This window comes from Dermacentor variabilis, chromosome 3 (assembly GCF_050947875.1).
Source record: "Dermacentor variabilis isolate Ectoservices chromosome 3, ASM5094787v1, whole genome shotgun sequence".
Classification (NCBI taxonomy): Eukaryota; Metazoa; Arthropoda; class Arachnida; order Ixodida; family Ixodidae; genus Dermacentor; species Dermacentor variabilis.
Genome location: NC_134570.1, coordinates 31,975,199 through 32,001,705, shown reverse-complemented (window position 1 = coordinate 32,001,705; position 26,507 = coordinate 31,975,199). Strand labels below are relative to the sequence as shown.

At 43.3% G+C, this 26,507-nt stretch overlaps 1 protein-coding gene across 9 annotated transcripts in view; it reads right to left on the bottom strand.

The window, feature by feature from the left end:
* The window catches only part of nSyb (neuronal Synaptobrevin), a 40,168-nt gene extending 14,018 nt beyond the window's left edge, over positions 1 to 26,150 (bottom strand). For 2 of the 9 annotated variants that reach the window (XM_075684666.1, XM_075684672.1), the window contains exons 1-6: positions 26,018 to 26,106; positions 21,218 to 21,258; positions 19,575 to 19,698; positions 9,027 to 9,105; positions 3,664 to 3,743; positions 1,538 to 1,589 (exon numbers count right to left, since the gene is read on the bottom strand). In XM_075684666.1, the coding sequence (XP_075540781.1) occupies positions 1,538 to 1,589; positions 3,664 to 3,743; positions 9,027 to 9,105; positions 19,575 to 19,698; positions 21,218 to 21,225 (343 nt within the window). In that variant the 5' untranslated portion in view covers positions 21,226 to 21,258; positions 26,018 to 26,106. Of the gene's footprint in view, positions 1 to 1,537; positions 1,590 to 2,397; positions 2,450 to 3,663; positions 3,744 to 9,026; positions 9,106 to 10,338; positions 10,418 to 19,574; positions 19,699 to 21,217; positions 21,259 to 26,017 lie in introns of all 9 variants that reach the window. The other 7 variants (XM_075684674.1, XM_075684667.1, XM_075684673.1 and 4 more) reach the window with 7 other exon arrangements.
* Between the last annotated feature and the right edge of the window lie 357 nt (positions 26,151 to 26,507).

Genomic DNA, 26,507 nt, shown 5'->3' with positions numbered 1-26,507 from the left:
GAGCTTCATTTATGAATACAATGCATTCTTTCTTTGACAATTATCAGCTAATCAATCAGACAATCTGATATCACAGGAAACTGATATATGCTGCCAGCTCTAGCACTTTTGATTTGGTGATTTCCTGTGTGGCCTTTAGCTCAAAATAGGAGTTGCATGAATAGCCAATACTGCAGAGCTGATCTTTCACGAAGTAGCCAGTTAAGTCAGCGCACTCACAAGTTAAATTCTAGCACAATAGAATGGACACTATGATGCTAAGAGAACATGCCTACTTTCATAACTGACAAGACTGAGGTTAGCAGCTTAATTTTACCAAGTTTCATGTTTGTTCCTTAAATAATGATCTTTTCTATTATAAATGAGTACCTGCATATTGGTATCATTAGCTCTTTATTCGAAGCCCCGATAAAACTGTACACAAACACAGAGCAAAACAGAAAAAAAATGATGAAACAATATAATAATGACAGTGGCCTAGGAGAATAAAGCATTTCTGCACAATAAACAAAGAGCATGGCAAGAAATAATAATAATAATAATAATAATAATAATAATAATAATAATAATAATAATAATAATAATATAAACAGGGTGTCCCAGTTAACTTGGACCAAGATTTTAAGAATACCTCAACGCTCTAGACAAATCGTACCGACTGCATAGTAGCCGTAATCGCATGTACTTACGGCCAGTATTTTTTTCATCACTGAGCATTAATTACTTTGAAATAGTGAACTTCTTAATTATTGCCTTAATCACAAACATATCAATTACAAATTTGTAGGGCACCAGAAATAACCTTCGAATCAAGCATTTGTTTAGTGCTCAGCTTTGCCTCGTTGGCTTTTCCGAGAAAAAACAAGCGCGCGACACATCCAAAATAGGAAATAGATACGTGCTCGCGCGGCGCTACTCAAGCGCTCCCAAGCGAATAGCCACGGACACACGGCTTTACTAGCAGCGGCAGCTCGATACAGGGCTTCAAGCTATATGATGGTCGCAGCATCAAGAGAACACGTCGCTGATGCATCGATAAGCGTGGAGGAGCCTTGTACGACGTGGCAATAAGAGAATGCAGCCGTATATCTTTCAATGGTTGCTTGTAGGCGCTTGAATAGTGGCGCGCGAGTGCGCATCTATTTCATATTTCGCGTATTTTGCGGGCTTTCGTTTTTTCTTAGAAAAAAACAACCAGGACCACTTTAGCATGAAATAAATGCTCGATTTTGAGGTTATTTAAGGTGCCCTACAATGTTGTAAGTAATATGTTTGTGATTCAAGCAATAATTAAAATGTTCACTAATTAAAAGCAATTAACCAATTAATACTTTGTGATGGAAAATATGCTGGCCGTAAGTACATACAACTGCCACTACTATGCAGTCAGTACGGTTTCTCTAGAGCTCTTGGGTTTTTTTTTTTTTTTTTTTTGAAATCTTGGTCCAAGTTAACTGGGACACCCTGGATATATATGTATAAAAGGTAAGATCTTGGCAACAAAATGAGAAAAGAACCAAAAGGAACACAGGCTTACCAATAATGATAATTATTATGATTGCAATGACACCAATTAAGATGGCCCACATCTGTAAACAAAAATAAGAATAAGGAACACAAGGCCTGGCTTCATAAAGTGTAGGAGAGCACACCTAAAGCAAGCACCTCACACCAGACAAACGAACTGTATGCAAATGGCACCCTCCTCATATACCAATTGCAGGGGTACCTGAACTTCAGTTACCCTACACCTCAGTTGCAGCCTACCAGTTATGCTGAGATAGAAGGAAAATCAAAGCAGTTGCATATGCAGCTGTTATGGTTAATGTTATAACTGTGCAGAAGTGTTGAGGCTTAGGTGGGTTGGCAATTCCCAGGCTGAAGCTGACACAGCAAATATCTTACAAGTTGTGCTGCCATGCAAGATTGTACACATCTTGCTGTTCATTTTTTTAGCAAAATGAGCAAAATTGTGCAATACGGATTTCAACAGCAAACTGACACTCCACTCAGTGAGCTTAAACATGTTTGATCACTTTCTTCCCTTTTTCCTTTATGCTTGCATATCCATGGCCTAACTATTGGTAATCAACATAGTTGAAAGCCGGCACCCTTCAAATTTAGAAGTGTTCCCTTCTCTAGTCCTTGTACTCTCCAAAAATTTAGGAATAACTGCAGTTAGGTGTTCTGTGCGACTTTCCATAAATCTGGTAGGCCTTAAATGAAGTGCAGCTGCTCCCACGTCCTAGGAGCTGACCAAGCATGACGGCTCTCGACTTCAGGCTGGCAGGGCAAGCAGAAAATTCTCAGACATGGCATGCAGAAGGTGTGGCGAAGCAAATGGCCGTGAGAGGCCCACGCCAACTAGTATCGAGCAATAGTTTACACTGTACTTACCAATTATAATCACTACAACTACTACTCCGATCCCCACCATTATGGCGATCATCTGCAGATGTGTGTGTTATCCAAAGTAAGGTTGCATGAGAGAAAAGAAATAGAGAGAAATGGACAGCATATTATCGCTGCACAACCATTGAGCAATTCAGGCTCTTTTCAGACACTTTAGCTCGGGGCCAATCCCAATTTCCTTTAGATGCAGCACAGAAGCACCAGAAAACTTTAAACAAGCAAAAACTGACAAACAGCATATTGATTTTCTTTTTTTTTTTTTTTTTAGATCCCTGACTTTTTCAGCCACTTCACTATTGCTGATTTTGAGCACTTCACAAACTTGTCTGAATAAACATGCCCCAAGCAGGTAACCCTCTGGTGTCCTTTCAGAATCGGATTACCTCCAAGGGAGGCAGACAAGGGAAACCTTTTTGCCAATTTACTTTTCGCAAGACTTGAATAAACATTCGTAAAACCGTAGAATGAGCATGAATTCATCGCCTTTTACGAAACATTTAGGAGAGGTGGTAAGTATGCATAGTATCGCCATCAACATCTGTGCCACATGTCGATATTTTACAGCAAAGCTGATAAGCACTACTTTCTCCACTATCATGTCGGGGTATAGAAAAAAAACTAAGATAGTGCAATGCCAGGCTGACCCGCGACAGAGGTGAAGCAGGCGTTAAGCACTCCCCACACGTGGACCGATCCCAACAGTGCAATGCGGGACCGACCCGCGACAGAGGTGAAGCAGGCGTTAAGCACACCCCATACGTGGACCGATCCCAAAGATAGTGCAATCCCAAAGATGAATGCGGGGCCGACCCGTGACAGAGGTGAAGCAGGCGTTAAGCACTCCCCATACGTGGACCGACCCCAAAGATAGTGCAATGCGGGGCCGACCCGCGACAGCGGTGAAGCAGGCATTAAGCACTCCCCATACGTGGACCGATCCCAAAGATAGTGCAATGCGGGGCCGACCCACAGCGGAGGTAAAACAGCCTTAAGCACTCCCCATACGTGGGCCAATACCGGCGATAGTGCAATGCCGGCCAGCTCACTGTGGATGTGCAGTTCGCCATTAGGGGACCCACATACACAGCTTCCCTGATCATCCTTCGCAGAGTGGAAGAGCACCGAGTTTTCTGTTTAGTACATTCATCCTACAGTTAAGAAGCATCCAGCAGTTATCAGCGCAAATTCAGACCAAGCATCATTTGCCCCTGCATGCACGTCCACTAGAAGATACAAGCACTGTTAACCCACCTTGCAGTTTTTCCACCAAAACTTCCTCTTCAGCTTTCCAGCCTGCTGCTCAAACTGTGAAGCACCTTGTTGCAAGGCATCTGTGTGAATTATGATTGGAGCAAGCATACACAAAAGAGGCGCCAATTAGAAACATTCAATCAATTTGAAATTGGAAGTGCACATAGTGAATAAAAATCACAACCACAAGAACAGATTTTAAAACTGGGACTGCACTACATGCACTGCACCTACCATGCTGGGGTGGCTGAACAAAGCTTTAGAAACGGCTTTAGAAACTTTGGCATGCTCAAGCTCGAACAGCATCGAAACCACCTCTTGTCCAGAGTCGACAAGAGACCTTTTGACTGACCAACCTGCCAATAGGTTTAGAGGAGTACTGACAATAATTTTGGATCTTGTCTTTTCTGTTGTAATAAGTAGCTAATGAGCCAGTAATCATGGCAAGGAACCTTGTTTGCTTCAGCGTGAAACGGGTGATTATTTCAAGCCTTGTTTATTGTCTGCTTCAGCGTGAACTGGGTTTTTTATTGTGACCAGTCCAAGTTTCAATTGCAGAGAGCAACGAGAGAGGCGTGCGTAACTTCATGGGAGGCTTCGTAAACACAGCTCATGAAACTTTCAGTAAATGACTAAGTATAAGAGGGTCTTATGGACTTCACGATACCGTGCTCTTATCTTCAATAAATCACTAACTTCTGGCATAATATCTTCATCATGGAAGATGGCTAAGGTGCTTCCGTTACATAAGTCAGGTATTAAGCATTGAATTTCTTGAATCAAATAACATTCTCTCTAATGTACAGCATGGATTCAGCACAACACAACTTGCCGAGTTCCCGCACGACATAGCTTCTAACCTGAATAAGGGATTTCAAATTGACGCGATATTCATAGATTTTTACAAAGCTTTCGATACCATACTTCACTTAAAACTACTGTCCAAACTAAATGCCATTCTTAAAGGGACACTAAAGGTTACTATTAGGTCAACGTGGACTGTTGAAATACCATCACAGAAACCTCGAAACGCTTGTTTCGTGCCAAGGAGAGACTTATTCTAAGAGAAAATGCGTTCTGAAGCGTCTGCGTACCTCTAGGAAGGAGAAACGAATTACGTCCCACATTACGTCCCACTGCACACGGAGAGTCCGTTTTCGTTAAACTATAGGCTGCGGCAAGCTCGCAGCGTGGTCGGCGTGGTGTATGAGAAGCGACGAGCCTTCTCGCACTCGTAACAGGACATAAAAATGTTCGAATCGACGCAAAACTCGGCCTAGAAACGTGCTTCGCCACAGCCAGGGCTCAATACGACCCAAGCTGGCACGACCCAGATGTCGTTTCCCGCACCGCCACCAGGCGCCGCTACTATACCTCAAACTACAGCGCAAGACGCCCATAAGCTGGTACTTCATTCTATGACACTAACTTCGACGCTCGTCGCAATGGACCCTGACACCGACAGATTGGCTCGCGATGGTGGGCTCAACTTCAGCGATTTGAGCACCGACGAGCGCGACCTGCTGCTGAGGGCTCGCACTGCCAGCGTCGTTGCGTACTACGACGACGGCCTCGACACCGGCTCTCCGGAGCGGGAAAGCAACGAGGGCTTCCCACGACATCACGTGGACGTGGCATTCTCGCTGCTTGTTCCAAATGAAAGTTTCGCGAGCCAGCAGAACCCTCACAGCACGACGCGATAACGAAACTACTGAAACTCCAAAGCGTGCGCGGCGCAGAGTCGAGCGCGCAGAGTCGAGCGAAAACGAAACCTTTCGAACACCCATACACCCATTTGACGTTACCCATCTAGAAGGGTAACGTCAAAATGTTATTTTTTCTTAGAATCGAATAGACGTAGACAAGTAGCATTTTTTTCAGTCTTATAATCGAATGAAATGATATTTTTAATACGAGTAGTTGAGAATTAGTAACACAAATTATGAGGAGTCCTTTCGTCATCGGGCTAGTACCGGAATGTCGCTGGGGGGTCTCAAATCGTGTCATGCATTTACCTCAATTTCTCGGTTACTAAAGCTCTGTTCGCGATTATATTGACGCCTTAGACGTTCTAGAACATTGCTCTAACCCTTTAACTTGAGTTTCTGGTAACCTTTAGTGTCCCTTTAACAACCCTCAATTAGTGAACTGGATAGAGAGTTTTTTGTCTCGACACTCGCAATTCGTAAGCTCTAACTCTTATTTCCTCGGTGGTGGATGTGTCATCAGGCGTCTCTCAAGGATCGGTCCTCAGTCCTCCTCTTTTCTTACTATATATTAATGATGTACCACACAATATATCATCTAAAATCTGAATGTATGCAGACGACTGCATATTGTATGACATTTCATCGCACTTTGATCATGTTTGCCTTACTGAATCATTCGTCAAATTTTCCAAATGGTGTTAAACATGGCAAATTAAAATTAACTTCCGATAGACTGTCGTTATGTCCTTCTCTAATAAAGCTAGCCCATTCTTTTTCAGCTACGAATTTAATGATAACTTAATTCAACAGGTTTCTGAATATAAATATCTTGGTCTCACTTTCACGACTAACCTGTCCTGGTCCAAACAAATTGATTCCATTATGACTAAAGCTCTACAAAAACTTGGTTATGTCGTACGCTGTCTAATTCTCCACGTGACACTAAATTACTGTTATATAAAACTATTGTTTGCCCTATACTTGAGTATGGTAGTATCGTTTGGAATCCCTACAAGCAGCACGAAATAGAGTTGAGGCTGTCCAAAGGAAAGCCATTAGATTTATATACCGACGTTATGACCACCAGTTCTCACCATCGTCAGTCATATCCTCACTCAACCTAACATCTCTCGCCGAACAGCGACCAGTTAGGTCTTTTAAAATTTTTTCACGGCATTATTCATTCATCTTGTCACCTCTCCAGTAATGAATGTATCACCTTTGCAAACTTCTCTTCTAGTAGGAGACATCGTGCGCTTAACATTACACCCTTTCTTGCACGCACTAATGCTTTTCAGTATAGCTTTTTCTCTCAAACAGTTGAAACTTGGAATTCTTTACCAGGAACTGACCGTTCTCTCCCATTAAAACGAATTCTTGTCTGTGCTCCCTCAACATTGCGCTCAACTTTCTTTGTTGCCTATTGTATTTTTTTTTTGTATTGTATTATCCACTCCTGCTATAGCCCCACAAGGGGCTGCAGTATGTGAAAATAGAATAAATAAACATTGGTACTATGGAACTACACCTATAAGCAAAATTTACAGGGGGGTTGTGCTTACCAACTGATAACGGTTTAACAATTATTCATGTTGAATGCACCCAGACAAGCACTCAAAATTATATTTTAATTGAACAAAGTTTCGAACTGTCGTTACACACACCTGCAATTTCAATCCTCAATGAAATTTTTCTGGTTGTGAACAAATTGCAAGTCAAGATTGTTTGAAAGCTATGTGTAGCAGTGCTGAACTTGCATTGAATACAATCTGAACTGAATCGAGCACGCTCTAGAAAGCCTGTGTGACAGTAGTACTGCCAAACACACGATGGCCATTTTTGTATAGTAACTTGAGAGCTCATAACAAAGGTAGGCAAAAGGTGGATCCACATTATGGCGCTAACTACTGTTTTGACCAGTTGCCTACACGTCACAATGCTCTATCCAACCAACCTGCAATGTCTGACAAGGAAGCTCCATGGGCAGTAAATAAAATGCCCCATCCCCTCAGCCCCTTCCCTCCCATTGCGAATTGACAAGCGAACAGTTGTGCCTTCAGAGCTCCCAAAGCAGCCAGTCACATGGATCCACCTTAAGCGATTCACAAAACAATTAGCTAGCACTTGTACAGAAAGAAGTTGTACAAATAAAAACATCTAGAGCGCGCGCGCGCACACGCACACACACACACACACACACACACACACACACACACAGAGAGAGAAAAAGGACGTTATATCACAGAAAAGCGTGGGTTGAAGGCAAGCATTCAGGACATGTTAAGGACAATTTGTCAAGTATCAGGAGCTAACAGCAAACAAGTTTTCTCAAGAACCGCTTGCTGCAACTTCGCTCGCCACACTAATATTTGTATTATCCAATTAAAAGTATCAGGCAAAGCTAATGCACTAGTGGTTAAAGCTTATAAAATATATAGTTAATGTGGGTGGCTGCAGTAGTGGTTGCAGGCTTATAAACAAAAACTAAAGACTGTGAAGCTGCTGGACATTTGTTAGAATCAGTCACTGAAACAGTGCTTGCTCACAAGAAATTGTACCCCTTAATAGAAATACCCTTACTTGCCTCATACGAAGCTTGTAAGAAATTTAAGTAAATAAATACAGAAAATAAATTGCCCAAACTGGTTGCCACTACAACCTGGAGGAAATTCGTTGACTCATGCTTAAATGAATATGATAAACATTACTCAGATAAGCATTACTACCCTGAGAAAAGTAATAGGCCTAGAGTACGGGACAATGTGCCACCGAATGTATTAAAAGAATGCAAAGTACTGCCTAATGTCCCTCAAGGCAGTTCTTCCTGTGCGGTCTCAAGATGTCACATACATCGTGATATACACTGAAGTAGTTTCCTGAGCATGCTCTGGCTACCTCCCTCTAACCCCTGTTTGCCAATGTGTTAAAGTCATTCAATGTCATTCAATCTGCTCTTCTTTTTTTTTTCATAACATAGCTAAAGCTGATAAAATTTTAGAAAATGATGTTTTTGATGCCATATGCCTTTGCCAAGGTCACACCTGTGGGTCACATTTAGGTTTGCAACTGCCTTCCCCCAAAGGAACAAGGACATTAATCTTAGGCATACAATATCTGAATCAATTTGAACACCATGCTCACTTCCTTCCATTAGCTTAGCAGAAAAGTAAGCCACATGTCACGACCTACCTACAGCTTAGTAGTGCCAAGCATATGCCATTCCCAAACCACTTAGCCAGTATGGCCTATGAAACGTGCTTAAGAACCCAGATATAAGCTGAGCATAACAGACACCTTTTGCATTGTGTTAAGGTGCTTAAAGCAGTTAACAGAAACTGAAGCAAGGTTCCAAACAGCAACACAACAGAAACTGAAGTGAGGTTCCAAACAGCAACACAAATGTTTCAAACTGCGACAGGAGGGCAAGCACAGACGAAATAGAACCAAAACCACAACAACGAAATGCGTGCAGTGACAAGAAGAGATGCTATGGGAAACCTACACCACTAACCGAAGAACACAAACTATGAGAACAGCAGCTTTAGAACGAAAAAAAGACATCTGGTGCAGTAGCACAGAAATGGGCAGAGAGGAGGAACACAAAGTTGGAAGTGGAAAGGGGTGCCGAGAATGCAGCCTTCATCAACAAGTTACCTGCACGATCATCCAGTTCCGACAGCTTCTGATCTCTCTCCAACACTTTCTCCACGTTTGTGCGCATGATATCCACGACCTAAATACCGGAACGGGCATGGGTGGGGAAAGAGACACACAAGGAAGAAGTTGCACTAAGAAGAGGGCAGGACACGGAAACGGGCGCAAACAACACTGCACCCCTTTTGCCACAGGTTCACCATGGCTGCATAGGCACACAAGGAAAGAGAAGAGAAGCCGAAAGATGTATGCAAAAGAATCAGATGACAGAAGAGAGGCGAGGGCTTTTCATTAGTATGAATGCTTGCCTGCGGAAAAAGCAGAGGTGGCAAGAGGACTACGAAGCACATGTCGCCACACTTGAAAAAAACAATTGGCACACATGACAAAAGAACGGTAACTGGTGTGCACATGACAAGAGATCACTTTCCAGGTGCTGCGAGGAAGCCATCTACAGCAAGCACACCACAGAAGAAACAGTTGTACCCTCATGACCAATATATTGACAAGTTAGGTTTACAAGTGCTCTCGGGTAGCAATTACAAAAATTGCATCACCTTTCAAGCACCAACATGTAAATGCCCAAGAAAATGACATGGGCCCATCATAAATGTTGCTAATTAGTAAACCTGCCACCGATATGACGAAGCACAACGTAAGGTAAACAATGACTTGCATTATTAATCCAACAACCTTAAATGGGGATTCCGTGCTTACCACCACTTTTAACTCACATTTCTTGTGAAGACTGCAATCCTTGATTTCCAATATGAACACTTGGCATTTTATTTCCCTGGTTTATTCCAACATTTGGTTGGCTTACAGTCAGTGGTTGGCTTACAGTCAGTTACAGGTCAGGCTTACAGTGGTAAAAACCAGTCAATGCCTCTAAGCTACTCATGTCTGATGGCAAGGTGTGTGCAACGACGGTAGTTTTATTTTTCTTTCTGGATCAACCATGCTTAAATTTCAGCACAACATAGCAGAAGTAAGCACAAAATCTTAAAATTTGTTAAAGTAAAAATGATGGTCCCTGCAGTTGTCATGGGGCTTCATAGGTTTGGGAGTTTCTGAAGACATTAAGCCTCGAAAACTTTTCATCTGCGTGAGCCCAACCCTGCCTCCCATGCAGGAGACAAGCCCGCGAGGTTTAAAATTACGCTTATGGTAATGTTACACAACTCTACAGAAACAAATGCCAGCCTTCAGGTAACAACCCTGGTTCCTTTGTGGTGTTACAAGCTCTAAGTGTCCTCCTGCATTCCTGCAGCGATGCCTAGCGGTACACAACCTGCACTTCTTGTTTTCTCACCTGCACGGTCATCCAGGTCAGACAGCTTCTGGTCTCGTTCCAAAACTTTCTCAACATTGACACGCATTATGCCCACCACCTGGGCCCAGCAGAGAAAGAGCGCAACCTCCCAATGCAAACAAACCCCTTGGTTTGAAATTTTCGAACATACTTTGTGCAAAGAAAGTGCTATTCTTGTTTGCAAGGCATGAGGCAGCAAAGTGTTATGCATATTTTAGTATGAACAGTTGCAACAGTTCAATTGAGTGGAACCCATGCCAAGCAGAATGGGGGGTGACAGCAGTACCAGCAACTTTACAGATAACATGTTATTACCACAACCATAGTGCAGGATGACCTGCTAGAAGTTTGATGCAGGTGAATCCTTTTTTTCACCTTATCTCTGTTCAGAGATTCTACGTGTAGGTGAAACAAAAACGCACCACATTTTGGATGATAACAAAAAATGATCGCCCTTCCACTACTGTGAAGAGGGGTGCAGATGAAGCTCGGGATGCGCGGCTCTTCATTGTAACGCCTCGGCTTCGCGCTCCCTCACGATGAGGTTGGCACGTCGATGACGAGCCCTTTCTCAAGCGAATTGCCAGTGGCGTTCATGAAGTGCCGCCTGTTCTTCAACCGAATGCACGATGTGTGGCCTGCTCCCACTGCCGTTCCTTCAATGCAGCCTGCTCTTCAGCAGAATGAACCAAACGCGGCCTCCCCATCTGACTGCCGGGCCTGAACTGGCAGGAAACAGCGGGTGCGAGACAAGTGAACACGCAAACACACCCTTTCCACCCTCCGGAGGAAGGGTACACCTGTGACTGGCTCGTGCCTTGCGGTGAGTCTACTTCTTCAGGCATATAAAACCCTGCTTTAAAGGGCGTATGATGAATCGACAGTGGCTGAATTGGTTAGCGTGGTGGTCTTGCAACCCAGAGGTTGGTGGTTCGAATCTGCATCCTGACAAGCAATTTTTATTTTCGCGCAGCTCGAGTTTGTGTATGGCAACACCAACACCGACACGAGTGAGGCAATACAAACTTCACTTGAATACTCTCACAAAGCTATTTGCATTTATTTGTCATAAACAGTTGAATGATCACAAAGGATGCCAAAGCAGAACTTCCCTTTGATTCTTAGCACAAACCATGGCACTAGCGACGTGATTGTGACAGATTTCACAGTACTTTCTCAGTCTAGGCTCTTCTTGTGATGCAAAGTCCATAGGACTTATGTTTTCGTGTCTTCACTTACTTTTCAATACAGCATAACCCCTATTTAATTGTTAAACAATAAACTTAGACCCAAGCAGATGGTGATTAAGTGTGAGTGGGTGCTTGCACAGGGGCGTTTAATATACTAGTGTCACCACCTATCTACAACTGTCAGCTCATTTCTTGGCCATAAAGCTTCTTGTTCAACATTACACTGATCTACCTGCAATTCCAGAAGTGCAATGTATCATTCAGCTGCGCTTACATCATTCCTTTGCAATACACCTTTCTGAACAGAGGCAGCACTATCTCGCATTATTGTGCAAAAATGTAAAACCATCTGCAGATGGAGGTATGACCCACAAGGATGCATACCCCTTTTCCTGCACACAAGCTACTACCGCTGCTTCTCTTCTTACAGTAGTGGAAACTAGCACACAATAAATGGCACCTCTAATGAAAACACTTCCAAGCAGCTATGCACTAAAGGCCCAAAATCAGAATTCATTTGTGGTATGCACAACTGGAGACACAAAATAATTGTATCAAGTTCGTTATATAGAATTGTGCCTGAGAGCAAGGAATATTCGCCAACAGGAGGGCATACCATATTTACTCGCATAATGATGGCACTTTTCTGTCAAAAAAATTGACGCAAATTCAGGGGTGCAATCATTACGCGGGTTAAATTTTCCACGAGAAGAAACCTTTTCTTTTTTCATCACGCGTTTGATGCGGGATGACAACGGGTCAACAAGCAGGCGGCTGCCACAGTCAGTGTGGGACACTGAAACAAAAATGGTGGCCGGCAGAGCAAGCCGAACACGCCGAACGTGATTATTTTTCTTCTCGTGAGTACATTACGTGCATTGAAACAGTTTCTTCTGTATCAGTAATGAATAATATTGTTAATATCGGCAAGTTTGCAACTATAACATAGCCATGTCCACTTTGAGGGGACAGAAACAGAGATGGGCGCGCTTAGCTGCCAGTGACATAGAAACACATGTCGGGCATGCTGCGGAAACTGCGGCACTTGTCTTCACTGCTACCCTAATACGGCATGTTTCCGCTAACGGTGGGCAAATATCTTAGCTGCGTTACAAGTGTCGGTGCATGAATAGGGTACACTACTAACGTACGAGTGTAAACATGGCAACTATCGTTACTGCTTGTCATTTGTTGCGTGCCGATGAGTGCAGATGACAAGAATCGAAAGGCACCTTTTATATTGTTGTTGACTAAAACCATTATGAAGCCTACAAATAATAAAGTCGTGGCAAGTTTGGTTGTAGCTTTCTTTTTTTTTCCATGGAAGTGCACAAAGTGATAAAAGGAATGAAATGGGGCATCTGCTTAAGAATGCTCGGTGCCTGCAGACCGCTTGGTATGTCTTCAAGAGTCGTTCGCGTAGCATTTGACAGATGGTAAGCGTGATTATCATTAGCTAGACTTGGCACAAGACATATCACTGCGACAAGTTCAGGGTGCGATCATTACGCGGGAAAGAAAAAATCTCAATTTTGACGACAAAATTCCGGGGTGCAATCATTACGCGAGTGCGTTCATTATGCGTGTAAATACGGTAATATGCGGGAAAAAAAAGCAGAGCAAAATTAGCGAGCCTGATGGATTTCATCTTAATGACACAAGCATAGTCTGCAGAGTTGCTGCTACTGCTGTCACTTGCTCCAAGTGAACATTTAGATGTGCCCTCAAGACATAACAGCATAAGCGAAAACAAAACAGTGGACCACACCCAATTCCTGAGGATTGTCCCCCAAATTATCAGCCTGGAGTAGGAGGTGTGCACCCAAGAGGACTACACTGCTGCAATATGAAACTACTCCTTATATCCAGTGTAGCAAACTCTTGCAAAACTGAGTGCTCTGGGCAATGGTGGGTGGCAAATCTGCACTTGTTTCCGAGACATGCTGATGACAGTTCTGACACCGGTAGAATGCACCCAATGCTAAAGCATGGTAAAGACATTAACTCCTGTCGCTATGGCAGAAACGAAAAACCTAGAAGAACACTACCACACTGGCAGGCATACAAAAGAGGCAATGAACGAGAAGACCACTAGCCAGGTGATGGGGAAGACGACCTAAATTGCTCCCTGAACAGTAGTACCTCAGGGAATACTGAAACTTCACGTTCAATGTGTCTTGACCAAAAAACTATGAAAAAAAATCCAATTCTGAGATTCGACGTCCCAGAGCCACGACACGTCATAGAGGAAGGAGGGTTCTGGGTTAAATTTTAACAACCCACAGTTCTTTAAAGTGTGCCTAAATCAAAGTAGACAAACATTCTTGCTTTCAACCTGCATCAGAATGCAGCCACCATGACCAAGAATTTAACCAGTAACCTTGTGCTCAGCCACAGAATACCATAGCCACTGAGACACTGTGGCAGATCCAATAACTTAGGACCTCAGTAAGATGGAATTGTAACTGTTGTGGTAAGACAAAAAATGTACTCTGTCCAAATATACGGGCTGTGTTGCCTACAACCACCAGGCTATGTAAGGGAGTCTGAGGCATACCACAAGTTCCAATGCTTTGGGAAATGAGAGAAGTCTCGTACTGATCATCCAGAGGTTTAGAGTATCACCAGTGCCCCAGGAACTGCACTGCACAGCTGAATGATATATATTGTGAAGGCACTGAGTAGGCCGTATACATTTGACAAAGGCTGTAGTACATGCTAACAAAAATACAAAGTCTGGAATTTTATGCCGTTCAAGGAAGACGTCCAAACTTCTACCAGAATGCAACTTAAAGCATGGGCCTGAGCTTCACTTGAAAGCTTAGTTGCTTGCTTTGTTTTGAAAAAAAAAAAAAACTCATCACCACAGGGACATCCACACCTGGCAACAGACAACATTGATGGCAGCAATTTTCTGAGAGGTGCAAGCTCGTTACTTTTTGCAGAAAAAAAAAACAATAATATACACAACCCTGGATCACCACCTGCCGTAGACAGCTAACGCTAAATGACATAATAGGTGAGAGCTTCGACCTGCAGAATCGAGACAATGTATCCCTGAACGACTAACAATGGCTTCCATTCAACCTTGCAAGGCTACGATGAGCTATGCATTACCGATGCCCATATCTTGCATTTTCACACTACGCCACCTGTTTAACATAAGCAGTGCACTAGAAGACTTAACTAAGGTAGTGACCTTCCAGTGAAATGAACTCTACTGTTCTAGCAAGCATCACAGGATAGAAGCCCCTTTCTGGTTCGTGTTGGTGCCAAAAAGTGTCGTATTGAAATGCAGCAGTTTATTTACCTCCACCATTGCTTCAGGCCAAGAACTTAAGGGACAACCCTTATAGAAACAAGTGCTCCAACGAAAGGAAAGGAACAATTCATATGGTCAGGCATACTTTCTATCAGCAAAAGCACCCAGTAACACTTGCAAAGCGGTTAACCAGAAATGAGACTTCACTGCAGCAGCACTAAAAGAGGAAAGTTTAACACAGCGCATCATCTGCGTCGACAGTGCTGTTTCACACATTTGAACGACACTTGTTCAGGCCTTAATAAAATTCTCAAGAACTAAGCTTTTGGCAGATCCAACAACTTTCTTTCACAAGCTTAAACTCAACAATAAGAGTGATTTTGAGAAAACAGCTGAGCTGCTGCAAGAAGCCAGCAACAAGGTCCCATCAGTTGAAGCTATGGTGATCTAAATCTGCAAGCCACAGAGCATGAGATTTTTACTCTCGGGCAATTTCTTGCAACAATGCAGCAAAAAGTGCAGAAAGTACAGAATCAAAGCACATGCATGAGATTTTTGCTGGGTGTAGTCCCAAATTTGATTGTCACACTGAACAACATAAATAGAAAATGTTCATTACATGGACAATTGGCTTATCACATGAACAGTCATCCACGGCATAAGTTTACGAGACAGGTTACATGACAAATGTCAACTTCTGCTGTATTAAAGCATGGTGCTTCTAATTTAATGTATCACTGTGTAGGTTTAAATGCAATGGGCTGAAATTTCGAATTTCTCACTATCTGCCAGGCTTCTCTTGAATTACGTTTTTCTTGCAAATCCTGTGTCCCACAAAATTTTTTGGCCAGCTATACTTGCTCTTACCATGTCCAACAGAACAATGTGCTAGAGCTCGCATCTGGCTGTAGGTGAAGCCTCCCAACATCAAAAACATTCTCACTCGCAAAGTTTTGGTGAACATGGCGGTGCCCGACCTGTTAGTGTGCCCCTAGCAGAAGCTTCAGTTATGACCTACCCTGCTCTTTCATGCCTCTTCCACAGCTTGCATTGCATTGCTGTGCATTGGATGGCGTAGCCATCCAATGCACAGCAACTGTGTTACAGTGTTGTAATTGAAGAGAATGCCCAGTAAATATTTGGCTGGCGATTACAGATTAGATATGGCTTAAGCAATGCGGTTCAATGCACAGTAATCAGCCTAACATCTTAATGGCAATTTTATTTTCTCTTGATGAAATGCGATTTTGTTGGCTTTAATACCAACCAACCCTTTATGAGTGGATTGTATTGTAGAACTCTTTCCCACCACTAGGCTGCTGTGATGTTCCTTTTATATCCTGAGCTACTAAAATACCTCAGCATGCGAAACTAGTCAATAGAGAGTTTTAGCAGTGCCGTGTTACTGTATAGTACGCGTGGTAAACAGAACAGGATTACTGTTCCCTACAACGTTTCGCAATGAATATGGTCATTTGAATGATAGCGGCTAATATTCAGGCCTTGCAGAATAAAACAACTATGTGCTGAGCATGAAATATTCATCTTGGCAAATATTACAAAGCTTTAGCTTGTCCATACATGTCATAGTCTTTATGGTAGCGCTGGGTTATGTATGGCAAACATGGACACCAGTAACACTTTACAGTAACAAAGCCGGTAGCGACATCTTGTGGCACTTTGTCCAACAACACGTGAAACCCTTTGTTACATAGGTGCTCTCGTCGAAGCAATACATTAAAAACACTGCTTGTAGCAAATTGCACCGCTGCTGACACTTTACACCAGCAGATAAGTAGGATATTGTTAGTTACAGCAAGAATATCTCTGCGTCTGCTCTGAGTAAACTCGCCACCAAGAGATGGCAACACCAACCCGAATAGTGCTTTGTTACTTTTTTGCAATGTTTTCTTTCCTGTTTTTCTTTTTTAGATAGTTTTTTCCTTTTATTCTTTTTTTTTTCTCATTTAACCCGAGCATATTATTCACCCATTACGAAGGGTACAGCCACAAGTTCAGTTCAGCTCATGTTTATTTCTCCGGTTAGAAGTGCTGCCTATTTAGCTGTGAGATCAAGCAGAGTTGTTTACCAGCTATCACTGGCTGAAGCCTGGACAGACTGCACCGTGCATCGTCTGCTATGCCATACATGTTTACATGTGTGCATATGGCACGCATATCTTCAGATCACTTCTTCTGTGGTAGGAGCACGACCGTAAAAGCTGGTCTGCATTTTCTGACGATGTATAGAAGCAGTTAGCTTTTCATTGTCATCTTTGCACTGTAGCAAAATCAGTGATGCCCATGCCGAGTGTGCAATGTGTGACCGTCACACCCTCCATTCGCCATAATTATAACAATTTTATTGTCGCTTTGGGTTTCAAGTAAACCACAGAAAGCATTTTCTCTCGTTTTGAAGATATCAAGTGCTTGCAGAAATACGTAAATACATTATAGACTTGTCGCAATATGTTGACCATTCTGCAATCTGTGATACCTATGAACATGAATGAGGTGGCCTGAATATCACCGAGTGGAAAAAAGAAAAATATTGTTAGCAAGGACTCATTATCGCATCACACACTTTATATTAAAGCAACTGCATCATGATAACTGCGATAATTGCATAACCCTCATTTAGTGGTTAGGCGGCAGCCTGAGGTGTTCCTTTACTATATGGTTCTGACGCCATGAAGGTGACTATTTTGCCTCACATTTAAGTTGTGGGTTTTTGCATTTTCACTCGCTGCAACACAAGGAAAGGTAAAATGGGGTGTCACTGGACATGCTGTGTGACAGCGGTTAAGACGAAGGCCGTCATAATAGTGAGTTTAAATGTGGTTACTATAATTCAATTTAGACCTTCAGTGTGGAGTTGTTAGCTAGACAGCAGACGGTTGCCATTATTAAGTGAAATAAGACAACCGAACGATTTTAGCACCTCAAATATTCAGAATATTCACCTAAACCATGCAAGGGCAGCTTTTTACATGTTTTTGGTATTACTGCGGCAGAACTTGTATGAAGCAACCTGGTTATACCGCTAATGTGCTGTTACTCAAAGCTTAAGCTCAAAGACCTAGCTTAAGTAAACTCATTAACTGGTCGTGTATCGCAGCATATAAAAAAAAACGGATAAATGCTTAAAATTTGTGAGCTAAAGTGCGCACCGTCTTTCTACTGTAACTTTGTTGTGCAGGGGTGCTGACTTTTTAGAACCAGTGTAAGTTTTACAGAGAATGCAGTAATAAAGGAGTTGCACAACAAATTTAGCAGGGCATGCGGAACACCAGTGAAACATGCACAGAAAGCCCAGAGGAAGGACTGAAACACATTGTTTGGCCGAGTGCCAGTTGCCTGTTGAATGGCAGCTTGCGCTCTTTCAAGTAAAAAGGACCTTTCAGCAAATTTCGTGTAAGAATGCGGCATTGGAAGGCAATGTATAATCAGTTCACCGAAGCCAGCGCGTCTCATTACCAGAAAATTGGGCCACACAATTCGCAGCAATGTGCTGCCATGTACATTTCAATGTGTGTCGCCGACCACGTAGCCACTCTAACGTGACGATAGTGCTGCCACCTTTAGCTCGACCTGGCGGCGAATACGTGCTGCCACTTTGTCACATTGCAGAAGGCGACTTAACATTAACTCGTCCCTTGGTCCTACCTTGGTGAAAAATGCACATGAGACGTGCACATGCACAGCGTGGACTCTATTGCAGGCTTCAGTTTGTCGCTGTGTCTTGGCTTGGTCCAGCTCGGCTCGCAAAACACTGTGTGTGTGTTACCTTATGCGGTATAGACTCCGTACTATCTAGTATGCCACCCGAAAAGTCTTCCTGTACAGCAATACTACACTTACCGTTTAGTAACATGGCACTGCTAAAACTAACTGAAATATTTCTCACTGACTGCATGCTAACACATGCTTACAACAAATATTGGATATAGCAATGGTATTTTAACAAATGATGTAATAAGTCTTAATGAAATTTGCGTTAGCCAAATTACCTTGTAGTACCTTAACGCTACACCTTTTTCCTCCATGGCTTTTAACCCATTTGCTTCCGCGGCAGGTGCCGAGCTGGCCATGCCAGAAGAGGCCAAAGTGCAGGTGGCCATGCTGCACCGGCCACCTTCTTATAGGATCTTCTGATAAATTTTTTCATAGATGGCTACGCAATGCGAGCTGTTTTTGTTGTTCTGGCTTTTGCACACTAGATGGACATACTTCACACTTTCAGCAGGAGTTGATAGTAAATCAATGAAAGATTCCCGTTCGCCAAGCTACATTGTTGTAGCTGTTGCAACCAGTGTACCAGGCTCGAAAAAAAGCTTACAGGCTTCCGAGTGGGCTTTCTTTCAGCACTTACCACGAAACACCGTGTAGCAGAATGTGAGGGGATACGCCTAGTTCTCAATGGCCAAGTCAAAAAGTCCAAGAGGCATTCTGAGTGCAAAAAACAAAGCTTCACTCCACATTCCAGCATGTTTTGAACTCTTTATGCTTTTCTCAAGCTGCATCTGATGCCGAAGCATTTTGCGATGTCTGTAGTAGATTTTAGAGCGATAATCTTGCAGCATGGAACCCACGAATGTAGCAGGAAAATGAGATGAGAAACACCAAGCACAGCAGAGCGCCCAATGGTACGAAGCGAATGGGTGAACGCCATTCACACAGGCTACATACACACTGTGGGCAAACATCTATGCCACAGCACAAGGAATGAAGCAGTTAATGAGTAAGCGCAGTAAAACTAAACACTACTGCTGCCGCCAACGCACCTCATCCACTTGTGCCTGTGTTTGCTGTATCCGCTTGGAGGCGGCCTGGTGCTGGGGGTTTGGGGGCCTGGGTGCCCCCTCCTGGTCGGCCCCCGGCTGGCCTCCCGCAGCTCCTGGCTGAGACCTGTAACACAAGTAAATAAATACATCACACTTCCCAAAATGAATTAAGTTCTAACTTCCTTCCGAGATGCAGGTATAGAGTTACAAGACAAATTTCAGACAAATATGCTAAGTCTTTCTTCCTCTCTTTTTTCCAGCCGCATTTGCTGTGTACTTTGTGCAACCCCATGACCACCCTCTGTGCAATGCTTGTTGTGAAGGTACTCATACATTTCTGCAAGCCTGTGCATATCAAGCAATGAAGTGCTGCTGCGTTTTGCCAAACCCACTCATATCTGATCTGTGACCAGTGGTTTAAGCCTGGCAAGGAGGCACGCTTTGTCCATGTATTTTAGCCACACCTCATTGGCATATTGCACTTTGTTTGCATGCCTAAATTAGTCAACTCGACAGACATAAACCTACAACCTCTGCGTGACATGCTCGAAGCTCTACCGACTGAACTACAGCCACAGCTGCCACCCTTAAATTTCTTAGTCATTTGTGTGTACTTGTAGTAGACCCAGCTCTGGGAGTCTTTGTTAACCAGTGTTGTTCCCAGCCATTGCAGCGGATGTGGAATTATCCTGTCATGTATGTCACGTCAAGTATGTGAACTTGCAAACAGGAAATTGGCCAACGTACAGTTCAAGGGTACAGGTTCAAAGGTACAAAACAAGCTGCAGAGGTATGTGGTCAAACCAGTTCGCAAACTGATAATACATAATAGTATAACACCACGCTGGGACTGTCAATGCAGCTGCCAAGAGCTTTGATGGTTAAATCCATACTCAGTGCAAAAATACAGCTAAAACTAAGGGGAGTTTTGGGTAGCACCCTGTAGACAACATGAAACTTGTTCCTGGACAGTAGTTATTGATTAAATTATTTAGTAGTTATATTTCTTGGAAGCTATTCCCATTTCACGAGTGTGATCTCCCAAATGAGAAAGACATGCAAGCGCATGCCTAATGTGGAACTGTTTCCGTTTATTTTTTACTTTACTGTAGGCAGTTTATGACATTAATGTTATGAAAGATCTTTAAGTGCTCAGAAATAACTTGCTTTAAATAAAAATTAGACAAACTCTTAACCATACCAGAATACACATTGTTTCTACAAGTGATCGTTTTATATAAATAACATACAATTGCTCTTTATGCTCATGCCCTCATATCAAAATATAACTTTTATAGTTTGTGTAATTACAGCACCATGCTTACGTTTGTTAGAATTCTCTGTTGTCTTCTGCATCTGGTATAATGCTGCAGTGCAACTTTTCTGCGAGCAACTATCACATAAGCGAGTTATGTTTTTACACTGCATTTGTTCATTTACATTTGTGTTTTATAATTACTGCAGTTATGAGTAAATTCTTTTTTCATTGTGAAGTGATCATGCGATATTCTTTGTATCCAATATTGCAAAGGACTGATAGCAAACAGCATAATCAGTAAATACAAAATAAGATGTCACAAGAGAAGGAAATGTTAAGCTTATGCATGCAACACACCCATGGCTCACGTGGGTGGCCTACTTACAGGTACATATTCAGTACATAGGACAAACTGCCCTAGAATAGCTGAAATGAGAACATGATCTTGTAGAGGAAATACAAAACATAAGCTCGGTGTCACAGCAACAAAAAAATAGGGCACTGATGCTATCTGCAAAGGCCTCAATAGGATGGTTCGATCTCAATGCTCTCATGTGAGAGACAATGTGCAATGACATGAGCTTGCAATATCAACCAGTCTATCCCTAGGGATACAGGTTCATGCTGCAACTATTATCTGAGGAGCATAATTACATTAAAGAACTGAATTCAACAAAAGGAGACTCCAGAATTGACGTCACATAGTGCTGGATGAAAACGACCAAAATTATGGTACTTCGCTTTCCCTGTCATCTGGCATCGTGTAAATTTTTGATGTATGTACTCATCTAATCCTGTGAACATATTGGAAAAGGTTAATGGGACACAGAGAATGTTGTGATGGATTGGCTAATTATATTCTGGAATAACAAATAGGCTGCAGCGAGAGTTTCAGAAAATGGCAAAATAAAGAGGCAGATGCACGTTGAAATTCCTGCAAGTTCCCTTGATATCATAGCTTGCAGCAACAGGATAGCCAATTGTTCTTTACTATGAAACATTTATTTTATCAATTTAATAAAGTAAGTCAGGAACGTAGTTTGACTTGTGTAGACTTTTCATAGAAAAATTGGATCCCTAACTTTATGCAATATTACTGTGTAATACAACATCACATTAAAGTCATTGGCTATGTGGTCAGGGCCAGAAATTAACTGCAATTAACTGCAAAGCTGCTGTGTACAAGTCCAGCTTCATTTTGTCCTTGTTTGTGGAGTACTTTGTATTTACTACTACTCTTCCCTGCCAGAGCAGTCGTTAAGAAAATTTGTTAACATTGCACAAGCTTAGTTAAGCATTCTTGCTTTTGAAGCTAACTGGAAGACTTTTGTTGTATGCGTGCTTAAATAATTATGATGAACCATGGAGATTAGAGCAGCCCAGTGTTCGATAAATGAAGTACAACGCATGTGAGGTAGATAGCGAGCACGTGTTAAGCTTTTTGTACGAGGGTCGTTCAGGTCCATCCGGGACTTTTTTAAGAAACAAACTGAACAACAAATTTCAAAGTGCAGAAAGTAGACTTACTTCTCCACATAACCTCCAGCTACAGTTATACACTTATCCCAGCGTTTAACTCCTGGAATGCTTCGGCATAGAAATATTTATTATTACGACGGAACCATTGTAGGACACCATTCTTCACTTCATCATTAGTATTGAAATGTTTTCCTCCAAGGAATTCCTTCAGGGGCCCAAACAATTGGAAATCACTTGGTGATAAGTCAGGACTATAGGGGGGGGGGGGGGGGTGAGGTGGCAATATCTCGCAGCCAAGTTCCTCGATTGTTTGGAATGTGCTTCGAGCGGTATGCGGTCGTACATTGTCCTGCATAAAGACCGCACCCTTTGTGATCAAACCTGGACGTTTCTTTCATAAATTCTTGTGCATGTGACGCAGAACACGGCAGTAATACGCACTGTTGATAGTCGCACCATGGGGTAAAAAATCAACGTGAATAACTCCCTGTTTATCCCAGAATACACTTGCCATCACTTTACCAAGAGACGCAACTGTTCGAAATTTCTTGGGAGGTGGTGATTCCGTATGCTTCCACTGCATTGATGCTCTTTTGGATTCTGGAGTGAAATGGTGAACCCCATGTTTCATCACATGTCATGACTCGCTTCAGAAAATCCTGGCCGTTCCCTTTGATAGCGTTCCTTCAGTTCTCTACAGACTTCAACTCTTCTGTGTCAGTCAAAAGCACACAGCTGCTTTGGAACAAAGTGTGCACTCACTTTTCGGAACAACAAATGATCATGAATTATTGTGTTCACTGTTACTAACGGCTGATTACACACCCTTGCAATTTCATGACAGTTTATGCGACGACTGTCCATGATCAGCTACTCCACACACTGAATGTTCTCAGTAATGACTACCGTGGGCAGTGGTCCACCACGACAGGGATCGTCAGTAATAGAGATATGGCCATCTTTGAAGCACTTACACCATTCAAATGTCTTACTGTGACCGAGTGTCTCATTGCCGTACTAAGCCTGAAGTCTTCTGTAAATTCCAGCAGGTTTTATGCCCTCGTTCCCTAAAAACATCACAACACGCTGTTCCACGTTGATGTTCACACTGTTGTCCGCCATCCTGAATAACAGTCTACCCAGACACATGGGAAATGAGCGCCGTCTACCAATAACAGGACACAGGTGCCAGTTTCTACTGCATACAAAACCCATGCCTAGGTGCACATTTAAACTTCGAAGAAAAAAAATCTTGGATTGAGTTGGACAACCCTCGTAATAGCCAAATTTTCATCAGAATATCAGCCTCGCTGCCTAAACTAAATGTAATCACTATATGATCCAAGGCAAAGAGAGAAAAATGTTTAACACATTAAATGCCACACAAATCATCTACAGCCATCTAGGACATTGTTCATACACAGCTTATAGGCAAGGAAAAACTGCCACTGCATCAGGTTCATTATTTGGCAGATTGTTCAATAGGCTTGCAAAGCACCGATTTGTCAGTAAAATTTCATTTTTCTCTGTGGCTGCCGTATTGGTTAACCAACTCTGTACGAGCAGCCTTTTCCAGCTGCAGAAGTCATGTCTATTTAGTATTGCCGTTTTCCATGCAAGAATAGTTTATCAAAATTTTGAATTAAGCAGTTTTCTAAAGAAAAGTAGGACAATGAACCTTGAGATTTGAAAGAACCACAGTAAAAAAGCTCTAGGTGCATGAATCATCCCATGTTGATTGTGTGTGGCGACCCTTATGGATGACCCCGATTTCGGGCCACAATACCAGACTCCTGTCAAAACATGTGTTAAGCAGCTGCACATGAGCGTAACAGTGCCAATCAAATACTCTATAGCACCATGGTCACCAACGTCTTTTGGAAACAGAGTCGTCTGCCCCATTGTAAAGAAACAAAATAAACTGAGAGACCAGCAAGCTAGAATCTGGCAATTTGCTCGTTTTGAAACAACTCTGTCCAAACATTAAGAAACTGGTAACCCCTTCGACTACAGCATTACCTACATTGTATAAGCCACTGGTATGTTACCGACTTATCTCTGTAAACTTCGCAACACAGCTGCAAGTGCCAATTCCCTCAAGTAAACCGATTTCATACACACAACTTCACATTAATACAGCTATGCTGCAAAATTGGCACTCCATCAGCAACTGAGGTCTGTGGATGAAGAAAAAGTGTGCACCACTTCTGCTGCAAGGCTGCGGCAATTGTAGGCACGCGAAAATGACTTCATTTATTACAAAAGGTATCCTGCCACTCTGAACGAGCGGGCCGGCTAACCTGAGCCAGTTTCCATTCAGGAGAATGCACAGCTGTTAAAAGCACCAGTGCAGCCAGAGTAACAGATGTTCTGCAAAGGTCTTCTCACAGCCGACGGCTGTACTCGTATTTCCCAATGCTGCGTTTATCTCTGCCAATAGTGGACGAAGCCGGCATATGGTCGACATCGCTTTACAGGCAACGCTGCAAATCGGAGCTCGTGTCAGCAGTGGAACGTTCTGAAACACTGCTACGTCTGCACGCTCTTTGCGCGGCCAGCGTGCAAAGGCCCCTAGCGCTAGCCCGTGAGTCATCGTGCGGTCGACAAGACAGCCGCCCCCCTCCCGTCTCTTGCGTGACTGATGCGTTGTGCTTTGTTCTCGAGAAGCAACAAGAGACCCGTCCGTGGACAAAGCGGAACGAAACGGTCGGGCGGCGAGTACTTATCTTTCCAAGGCTGGCGCATATAGCTGAGATACAGGACGGAAGAACGCGAGAAGGCAGACCACGAGATATCAGATGAGCACGAAAAAAAAAAAGTAAATGACGGCTCCCAAGGAGTAACCCACGAACACCGACTAAACATGCCTCGATATCTACTACAAGGTGTCCTTCCTTGCAAAGACAGAGGGGAATGCTGCGGTGGGAGGGATAATTAACACCGGCTCGCGCTGCGCACGGCTCCTAAACAACGCCCACGCACACGGCTGTTCAACCACACTAACGTTAGCCAGCGCCTGGCCGTCAACGAACAGGAAAAGAAAAACGAGGTCGACCGACCTCGACGCGAGTTCCAAGCACGATTCCCTCGAGTGACCTCCCGTATCGCACGACGAAGCGTCGTCACGTCAGGTGTGCGTCAAATGCGCGCTCTGCTATGTCGAAGCCTGCCAGAAGGGCTGGCTGTCAAAACGAAAATAGAGGCCCCCTCACAGCTGAAGGCTACCACGAACGCTCTGCCGCGAACATTTCTAGGGAAATGTGAACTAGCTTCAATGCAGGGATTCGATTTAGATCCGCGAAATTACGGCGCAACGGCCAAATTGCGGCCACATTTGGTTCAAATAACGCACAGCGCTGGGTCAAAATGGAGAGCTTCGATTCGGGACGGGGGCTGTGTAGCCTGCGAAGCGGAGCTAGCAATCTGCCGCACGATTAGCGAGTTGACGGCTCGGGCAAAGGGCTGTACATATGTCCTCTAAAAGGACCTTCAATTTCCTCGTACAACATGCTACGCGTATGGCAAGCATCGAGTTATGGTTCATAACCGCGAAGGCAAAAACAAAAATTTAAGTCCGGGATGGGCAGAACCGGCAGTGGCCTAGCGAGCAAAGGTCGAAAGAAAGCTGTCCGTAGCTAATTATCAAGTGTTACAGTAACCACTGCATAACGAGAGCGACGAAGAACGCAAACGAAAGGCGACTTACATGTTGCCGAGCCCGAGGTTGATTAAAATTAAGGCTTTAAAGGGCACTCAGGATCAATGATGGCGACAGCTTTTTCAATGACGTCATACATCCGGGGACGAGATGCGTACGTTGTGAGAAGAACCGACGCTGCTTGGCGCCTCGATCGGTCTTGGCTGTCGTCTGCTGCACTTTTTATGGACGCCCCAGTACGAGATCGGGGCGTTTGAAACTACTTCACATTTTGAAAACTAGCCCTGCACCTTTATTGTTTCGCATCGTATGAGAACTAAGGTCTTTCTTTCCCTAGAAATTCTCTAAAAATGTAGCCTGAAGCGTCATAGTAATGTCATCTGTTTCTGCGAGAAACTGGGACAATTCAATATATCATATGCCGGAATGTCAACCTGATGCTCTTGACTACGGAACAGTTTGACGATTAAACAGCCCACGTTACGCGTGTGTTCTGAGAAGAAAATGGCTCCCTGCGGACGGACCACAAATCGCTTCT